Raw genomic sequence first — 9766 nt, 5'->3', positions numbered from 1 at the left:
TCAGCAGTTTGAGACCAGCTTGGCCAACATGGTGAAACCCCGTCTCTACTAAAAATACAAAAATTAGCCGGCCGTGATGGCGCACGCCTGTAGTCTCAGCTACTTGGAAGGCTGAGGCAGGTGAATCGCTTGAACCCGGGAGGCGGAGGTTGCAGTGAGCCGAGATCGCACCACTGCACTCCAGTCTGGGCGTCAGGAGCAAGACTTATCTCAAACAAAAATAAAAACAAACAAACAAACAAAAAAAGTAGGAGAGGAAATTAGATATTTATCTCAATAAAAGTTTAGGCATTTAAAACAGCGTTTAGTAGGAGGAATTATTAATTAAGTCATCCCTTTTAAGCAGTCTATATTGATCAAAACAACTATAATAGGAGCTGGCGGTTAACTCTAATGTATGTATCCTTTTTCATATAATTTCATTTTTAATTTTCGTATCTTATTTTTAGACAAGGTTTCGCTCTGTCGCCCAGGCTGGAGTGCAGTGGCATAAATAGCTCACTGCAGCCTCAACCTCCTGGGCTCAAGGGATCCTCCTGCCTTGGCCTCCTAAAGTGTTGAGATTACAAGTGTGAGCCACTGCTCCTGTCCAATATTTAATTTAAAAGTCCAACAATTAAAAAAAAATCTAACAATTCAACTAGAGTAAAATAATGACGTTTTGTAGAAGCCTCTTCTCTTCAAAATGCCTTTTGTGTGTTCTCGCAATAGACCTGCACGCTTATCTGAGTGCTATCCCCACAATACTGTAATTGTGTGTGTGTTTGGCCTGGGCGTGGGAGTAGGGACTGAGTCTTGAATCCTTTTATTTCAAGGCCTACCAAAGTTCCTAGCATATAGTAGGCACTCAATGAATGGAACTGAACTGATGTCTAAAAATTAATTTCCAAGTTTCTTCGCATTCATCCATTAGCAAGTACCTAAATATGCTCACGGCACTGTGGGGATGGGCAGAGATTTAACTCAATAAGAACAATATGGGCCGGGCGCGGTGGCTCACGCCTGTAATCCCAACACTTTGGGAGGCCGAGGCGGGCGGATTACCTGAGATCGGGAGTTCGAGGGCAGCCTGACCAACATGGAGAACCTCCATCTCTACTAAAAATACAAAGTTAGCCGGGCGTGGTGGTGCATGCCTGTAATCCCAGCTACTCGGGAGGCTGAGGCAGGAGAATCGCTTGAACCCGGGAGGCGGAGGTTGCGGTGAGCCGACCGAGATCGTGCACTCCAGCATAGGCGAAGAGCGAAACTCCGTCTCAAAAAGAAAAAAAAAAAAAAACCCAGAATAATACACATATAACAACGCAACAATGCAAAGAAGCTATAGACTTGGGATCTTCCTGGAAAGCAGAGATTAACGGAAACTATGCAAGGTGACCCGGACACCCGGGCTCCACCCTCTGCCCCAGTCCCCCACATCGACAGGCTCTGTTCCGGCTACCTTAGTCTGGGCGGGAGGGCTAGAGCGAGGGCGCCTGGGAGAAACCTCGCCCTGCGGCGGTTGATTAGTCAGGCCTCAGAAAGATGGCGTCTTCGGAGCAGGCAGAGCAGCCGAGCCAGGTAAGGGGAGTGGGACTGCTCCGCTGTGCGGCGGAGACCCCGGCTGGAGGGGGCGCTCAGCATACGACTGGGAGCCGGGTAGGGACCCCGAGTCTCCGAGGCTGGGGACCCCGACCTCTTGCCCCCTCCCGAGCCCCGCCCCTCCCCAGGTCCTCCCCGCCCGGCCCCTCCCCCGGTGACCCCTCTTTGACCACATTCCGGAGCCCGGCCTCTGGTGTTTGGCCTTGCCCCCGGGTCCCAACTTCCTGCCTGCCAGCACCTCTGGTCCCACTTGAGCTTGGCGGGGAGGGTGGCGGGACCTTTGGGAAGTCCTCAGCCTTGAGCTGCGAGGGCTTGAGAAGGAGAGGATAGATCGTTCCCGGCTGTCCCCTCCGGGGAGGGGCCTGATTCCATCAGGGTTCCCACTCCCTCACGGCCTCAGGCTCCTGGAGTGGCTGCCAGCCTCTTCATCTGTAGTCACCTTTGCGCTTTTCTCGTCAAGTTGGAGAGTCAGAAATGATATAGTCGAGCCCTCGCAGTGCGTTGATAGGAAAGGGACGCACTGTGAATAACAGACGCCACCAAGCTTTTGGCTGAGGACCCATCCTGGCTTCCCCGGGTTTGGTTTTGTTGGCCGAGGGCTCCGCTCTAGCTTTTCACCTACAGATTCAGACAAATCCCACTCCAATAAGGGGACAGTAGGGACCAGCGTTGACGCCTGTGCCTCTGCGGTAGGGAGGCAGTGGCCTCCGAAGGGGTTTATAGTCCAACGGTGGGGTGGGGTGGGATGGGGTGAGGAGAAAAGGGCTAAGAGAGGTCTTACATTTAACTGCGTATGTGCTGTCATGTTGAGGACAAATTACATCTGTTATCTCGTTTAGTGTTCACTACAACCTTTATGAAGTGCAGGCTGTTAACCTCCATTTCACAGAAATGAATACTAAGGGTTTGTGACATGCCCCAAATCGTGTGCTCTGTTGAGCCTGTATTGTACCTGTGTGACTCCTCTAGTCTTCCATATATTTTTGAGTTTAGTTAGGATTAGAATGAGGAAGAGGAAAATAGTTTCAACTTGGGGCCTCATTCCTCCTCTCCCACCTCCTTGAAACACGTCTAAGAGTTTTCAGCAACTTACTAGTATTTAACTTCCTTTAGAGGTAGAAGACCACTGCTTAGTATTTCTTACTGTCTTATTCTGCGTATCTGTTACAGGAATTGCACTTAAAGGAGTTGGTGTGTCCCCCCCATACCAGCTTCTATTAGCAGTGTGAATGATTCAGGAAGAAGATGTCTTGATTGTAAAACGTGGGAAATAACAAGGACTGATTCTGGCCTTCTCACCGTCAGGTGTTCTGGAGTTTGGCAAGTGTCTTGCGAGGAGGGCCTCTCCTTTCTTGCCTTACCACATTTAGTTTGTGAAATACTGAGGCATCTTGGGGTCTGGATTTCTCTGAATTGTTTGGTGTTAGGAATGCCCACAGGCTGGGATTGAAGGGTGTCCTCAGTTCCTGATTCTTTTTTCTTTTTCGAGATGGAGTTTCTCTCTGTTACCCATGCTGGAGTGCATTGGCGCAATTTTGGCTCACTGCAACCTCTGCCTCCTGGGTTCGAGCGATTCTCCTGCCTCAGCCTCCCGAGTAGCTGGGACTACAGGTGCCTGCCACCATACCTGACTAATTTTTGTATTTTTAGTAGAGACAGGTTTCACCATGTTGGCCAGGCTGGTCTTGAACTCCTGACTTCAAGTGATCTGCCCGCCTCAGCCTCCCAAAGTGCCGAGATTCTATGCATTAGCCACCATGCCCGGCTCTATTCCTGATTCTTACAGGACATTTAATTTGCCAGTGCTGTAAACAGTACTAAAAATCTTGCCACTTGGAGCCATTGTCATGCCCAAGGATTCTTTTGGTTTTGCAAGTTTGCTCTCTCTGTATATGTATTTAATAGAAAAGGATCTAAGGTCCTTTAAGGGGGCATGGCCATCACTTACTTGATTTTCAGCTCTGCTTCTTTGCCCTGCTTTCCAAAGCTGGTAGAGGTAGGATTGCAACAGAACATACCAGCAGCCTGGGGGAAAAACTTGAACTTTTTTTTTTTTTTTGGAGATGCAGTCTCGGTCTGTCACCCGGGCTGGAGTACAGTGGCGCGATCTCGGCTCACTGCAACCTCTGTCTCCCGGGTTCATGCCATTCTCCTGCCTCAGCCTCCCGAGTAGCTGGGACTACAGGTGCCTGCACCTGTATAAAAATTTTTTATATTTTTAGTAGAGATGGGGTTTCACCGTGTTAGCCAGGATGGTCTCGATCTCCTGACCTCTTGATCTGTCCGCCTTGGTCTCCCAAAGTGCTGGGATTACAGGCATGAGCCACCACGCCCAGCCAAAGCTTGAACTTTTCATACCAGATTCTATCGCTATCTAGCAAGTAGCAAATGCACACTTTTTGAATGAAGCAGCGCTCTTCAGCAACTGTTTGTTTCATTTTCAAGTCTTGATCAATCCAGTTTCCCATTTCTCCGATTAAAGCAGTATAGGATTGAAAGGATTGTTTAGCTAATTCCCCCACACCTGGTTTGTTGTGTAGGGTTAGAACCGTGGGGCTGAGCCAGTATTCTGTCTCTCACAGAAAGTTTGTTCGTTAGCCTTGTCATACCAGTCTCTGGTTTCTAACGATTAAAGGTGAAGAACCTTCTCTTCCCTTGAGAGGCAGTGTAGAATAGTGGTTACAAGTACAGGCTCTAAAGCCAGACCCTCTGGCTTGGAATCCTAACTCCACTAACTTGCCAGCAATGTGATCTTGGACAGGTCTACTTAATTTTTCTGGATTTAATTTCTCCATGTGTAAAACAGGGGAAATACTAGGACCTATCTCATAGAGTTGCTCTGAGGGCCAAATGAGTTATTTATTTATTTATTTATTTATTTATTTTTGAGACCGAGTCTCACTGTGTTGCCCAGGCTGGAGTGCAGTGGCACGATCTTGGCTCACTGCAACCTCTCCCTCCCGGGTTCAAGTGATTCTCCTGCTTCAGCCTCCCGAGTAGCTGGGACTACAGGTATGCACCACCATGCCTGGCTAATTTTTGTATTTTTTTTTTAAGTAGAGGTGGGTTTCACCATGTTGGACAGGCTGGTCTCGAACTCCTCACCTCAGGTAATCCACCCGCCTCAGCCTCCCAAAGTGCTTGGGATTACAGGCGTGAGCCACTGCGCCTGGCCCTAAATGAGTTATTTATGTAAAAGTGCCAGAACAGTGCCTGAAACAATGTGCTGTCTATTATTATTATTCAATTTAATAAGTTCTGAATTTTCACTCACTAATGGATCTAAACTTTCCTCAAGTTCTATTACAACATCTTTTGGGGTATCATTTTTCATGTGTTGACTACTTGCCTAATAAAGTTCTTTTATTCAGAAGTAATTCCTTAAAATTTCAAGGAATACCCTGAATGCTAGTGTTTATGCTAGCTGTCCTTCATTACTTTTGCATTTCAGGAACATACTTTTTCTTTTTTTTTTTTATTATACTGTAAGTTCTAGGGTACATGTGCACAACGTGCAGGTTTGTTACATATGTATACTTGTGCCGTGTTGGTGTGCTGCACCCATCAACTCGTCAGCACCCTTCAACTCGTCATTTACATCAGGTATAACTCCCAATGCCATCCCTCCCTCCTCCCCCAGGAACATACTTTTTCATAATGGTATAGTCTTTTTAGTCTATCTTCAAGGCGATTTGTTGGAATTTCATTTATTGCTTCCTTTGTTCTGTGTTCCCCACATTGCTCTGTTTTATGTGGTTGATCTATTGATTGAGACAGGGTCTAACTCTGTCACCAGAGTGCGGTGGTGTGATCATGGCTCACTGCATCTTTGCCCGCCCGGGCTCAGGCAATCCTTTCGTCTCAGCCTCCCAAGTAACTGGATCTATAGGTGCACACCATCATGCCTGGCTAATGTGTTTTTTTTTTTTTTTTTTGAGACGGAGTCTCGCTCTGTCGCCCGGGCTGGAGTGCAGTGGCCGGTTCTCAGCTCACTGCAAGCTCCGCTTCCCGGGTTTATGCCATTCTCCTGCCTCAGCCTCCGAGTAGCTGGGACTACAGGCGCCCGCCACCTCGCCCGGCTAGTTATTTTTTTTGTATTTTTTAGTAGAGACGGGGTTTCACCGTGTTAGCCAGGATGGTCTCGATCTCCTGACCTCGTGATCCGCCCGTCTCGGCCTCCCAAAGTGCTGGGATTACAGGCTTGAGCCACCGCGCCCGGCCCTGTCTAATGTATTTTTAAAACAGTTTTTGTAGTGGTGAGTTCCTGGCTGGGCGTGATGGCTCATACCTGTAATCTCAGCACTTGGGGAGGCTGAGGTGGGAGGATCGCTTGAGGCCAGGAGTTTGAGACCAGCCTTTGCAATATAGGGAGACCTCGTTCCTAAGAAAATTTAAAAATTAGCCAGGCATGGTAGCGCTTGCCTGTGGTCCCAGCTACATAGGAGGCTGAGGCGAGAGCATCGCTTGGGCCTGGGAGGTTGAGGCTGTAGTGAACGGTGATTGTGCCACTGCACTCCAGCCTGGGTGAGAGAGCAAGACCCTGTTTGGGGGGAAAAAAGAGAGAGAGAGAGAGTGGGAGAGAGAGAGAAAGTGCTGAGATTATAAGCATGAGCCACCACGCCCAGCCAGCATGGCTGATCTCTCATGGAAGTCCTTTCTTGTGTGTACATGTTGGAGCCCGTAGGAATGAGAAACGTTATCTCTGTTTCCCAACTTTCCTGCTAGCTTTTCTTCCTTCGCGGAACAACAGAGGCATGGTTCAGTCTGATGACTTCACAGTTACTGAGTATTGAGTATTACTGTGGAAGGTGGATTTCCTATCTGTAGAGGTTCACTGAGTACGGTAAATTTTGTATTGAGAGGCTACAGAAGCAGGCAGGGAGAAGAGCAGAGTGAAAGAGTAGAAGAGCATGGCCTCACATCCTGGCAGGTTTTGGTGGAACTTCATCACTCACAACTATTGGACTTATCACTCCACATTTCTGAGTATGTTTTCTCCTCTGTACAACGAGAGCAAAAACACCTAAAGCCGGGTGTGGTGGTGCATGTCTGTAGTTCCAGCTACTCAGGAGGCTGAGGCTGGAGGATTGCTTGAGCCCAGGAGTTGGAGTCTATAGTGCATGATGATCACATATGTGAATAAACCACTGTACTCCAGCCTGGGCAACAGGGTGAAACCCTATTGCTTAAAAAAATAAAATAAAAAATAATTACCCTTTTAGTGTTGACTGAGATCACAGCTGTGAAGAGCACCTGCTACATGGTAAGTGCCCAGAGTTAGTTTCCTTCTCCCAGTCTTTACTTGTGGTTCTGAGAGTCTGTTGAACTCTTTAATAACAGTAGGTCAGACAAAGTATTTGCCCTCTCAACTTTTTTTTCCTTTTTTTTTTTTTTTGAGACGGAGTCTCCCTTCCGTCTGTTGCCCAGGCTGGAGTGCAGTGGCTCAATCTCGGCTCACTGCACCCTCAGCCTCCTGGGTTCAAGAGGTTCTCCTGCTTCAGCCTCCTGAGTAGCTGGGACTACACGTGTGTGCCACCATGCTTGGCTAACTTTTTTTTTTTTGAGATGGAGTCTTGTTCTTTCTCCCGATCTGGAGTACAGTGGCACGATCTCGGCTCACTGCAACCTCTGCCTCCTGGGTTCAAGTGATTCTCCTGTCTCAGCCTCATGAGTAGCTGGGACTACAGGTGCCCACCACCACGCCCAGCTAATTTTTTTGTATTTTCAGTAGAGATGGGGTTTCGCCATGTGGGCCAGGCTAGTCTTGAACTCTGGAAATCAGGTGATCCACCTGCCTTGGCCTCCCACAGTGTTGGGATTACAGGCATGAGCCTTGCACCTGGCCTCAACTTTTTATTTTGAAAAATTTCTCACATACAGAAAAGTTGGAAGGATAATACTGAGAACTTCTGTAAAATTCCCATAAAAACTTCACCAAGTGCACTGTTCACATTTTGCTGAATTTGCTTATGTCAGTCCCTATCTATCTATCTATCTATCTATCTATCTATCTATCTATCTATCTATTTATATTTTTTTTGGGAAGGATTTCTAGTAAGTTACAGACATCAAGGATTTTTCATCCTAAAATATTTCACCTTGTGTCTCATAAGAGTAAGGTTATTATTCCCCTACGTAACCACAATACCATTATCACAGAAGAAATTTAAGTGTTGATAAATAATATTATTTAAAACAGAATCTGCACTCAAATTTTCACACTTAAATCAGGATCTAGTGAAGCAACAGAGTTTGCATTGATTTGTCTCTTTAGTTTCTTTCTTTCTTTTTTTTTGTTTGAGACGGAGTCTTGCTCTGTTGCCCAGGCTGGAGTGCCGTGGTACAATCTTGGCTCACTACAACCTCTGCCTCCTGGGTTCAAGAGATTCTCCTGTCTCAGCTTCCCAAGTAGCTGGAATTGCAGGTGCCCACCACCATGCCTGGCTAATTTTTTTGTATTTTTAGTAGAGACAGAGTTTTGCCATGTTGGCCAGGATGGTCTCGAACCCCTGACCTCAAGTGATCCACCCACCTCAGCTTCCCATAGTGCTGGGAGCCACCATGCCCAACCTTAAACTTTTGTTTTTGTTTTGTTTTTTGAGACAGGGTCTTACTCTGTCACCCAGTCTGGAGTGGAGAGGTGTTATCACAGCTCACTGTAGCCTTGACCTCCTGGATTCAAGTGATCCTCCAGCCTCAGCCTCCTGAGTAGCTGGGACTATAGTTGCACTATGATGCCCAGCTATTTATTTTTTGTAGAGGTCAGGTCTCGCTGTGTCACCCAGGCTGGTCTCGAACTCCTGACCTCAAGCGAGCCTCCCGCCTTAGTTTCCCAGGCTTCTTTTACTTAACGTATATTTTTGAGATTCATTCATGATGAAGAACAGCAAGTTTATTATCGCGACTTTATATAGTTATATAGTTACTACATTGTATGAATGTGTTTGGCCATTTATTATTAACCATTCTCCTTTTTTTTTGAGACAATATCTGGCTCTGTTGCCCAGGCTGAAGTGCAGTGGTATGATTTCGGCTCATTGCAAACTCTACTTCCCAAGCTCAAGCCATCCCCTACCTCAGCTCTTCTGGTAGACCACAGGCACATGCCACTACACCTGGCTAATTATTTTTGTAGTTTTTGTAGAGACGGGGTTTTACCATGTTGCCCAGGCTAGTCTTGAACTCTTGAGCTCAAGCAGTCTGCCTGCCTGGGCCTCCCAAAGTGCTGAGATTACCAGTGTGAGTGACCACACCTGGCCACCATTCTACTTTTTCATTTTTATTTTTCTTTTTTTGAGACTGAGTCTTGCTCTATTACCCAGACTGGAGTGCAGTGGCACGATCTTGACTCACTGCAGCCTCTGCCTCCCGGATTCAAGTGATTCTTCTGCCTCAGCCTCCCGAGTAGTTGGGATTGTAGGCACCTGCCACCATGCCTGGTTAATTTTTGTGTTTTTAGTAGAGACGGGGTTTCACCACATTGGCCAGGCTGGTCTCGAACTCCTGACCTCAAATGATCTGCCCACCTTGGCCTCCCAAAGTGGTGGGATTATAGGCCTGAGCCACTGTGGGTGGCCCATCCACTTTTTTTTTTTTGAGATGGAGTCTCGCTCTGTCGCCAGGCTGGAGTGCAATGGCGTGATCTCGGCTCACTGCAACCTCTGCCTCCCGGGTTCAGGTGATTCTCCTGTCTCAGCCTCCCAAGTAGCTGGGACTACAGGCGCCCGCCACCACGCCCAGCTAATTTTTGTATTTTTTTTTTTCTTTTTGAGACGGAGTCTCGCTCTGTCGCCCGGGCTGGAGTGCAGTGGCTGGATCTCAGCTCAGTGCAAGCTCCGCCTCCCGGGTTCACGCCATTCTCCTGCCTCAGCCTCCGGAGTAGCTGGGACTACAGACGCCCGCCACCTCGCCTGGCTAGTTATTTGTATTTTTTAGTAGAGATGGGGTTTCACCGTGTTAGCCAGGATGGTCTCGATCTCCTGACCTGGTGATCCGCCTGTCTCGGCCTCCCAAAGTGCTGCGATTACAGGCTTGAGCCACCGCGCCCGGCCTAATTTTTGTATTTTTAGTAGAAATGGGGTTTCTTGATGTTGGCCAGGATGGTCTCGATCTCTTGACCTCATGATCCGCCTGCCTCATCCTCCCAAAGTGCTAGGATTACAGGTGTCAGCCATCGTGCCTGGCC

At 47.7% G+C, this 9766-nt stretch overlaps 1 protein-coding gene across 1 annotated transcript in view; it reads left to right on the top strand.

Moving 5' to 3' along the window:
- The first annotated feature begins 1475 nt into the window (after positions 1–1475).
- Positions 1476–9766, top strand: part of PEX14 (peroxisomal biogenesis factor 14) — a 160939-nt gene continuing 152648 nt past the window's right edge. Inside the window, exon 1 of the mRNA XM_010364160.2 lies at positions 1476–1560. Coding sequence (XP_010362462.1) covers positions 1525–1560 — 36 coding nt within the window. The 5' untranslated portion in view covers positions 1476–1524. The remainder of the gene's footprint in view (positions 1561–9766) is intronic.

This window comes from Rhinopithecus roxellana, chromosome 12 (genome assembly GCF_007565055.1).
Source record: "Rhinopithecus roxellana isolate Shanxi Qingling chromosome 12, ASM756505v1, whole genome shotgun sequence".
NCBI lineage: Eukaryota > Metazoa > Chordata > Mammalia > Primates > Cercopithecidae > Rhinopithecus > Rhinopithecus roxellana.
The sequence above is the reverse complement of the archived record's forward strand: the minus strand, read 5'-3'. Positions and strand labels throughout refer to the sequence as shown.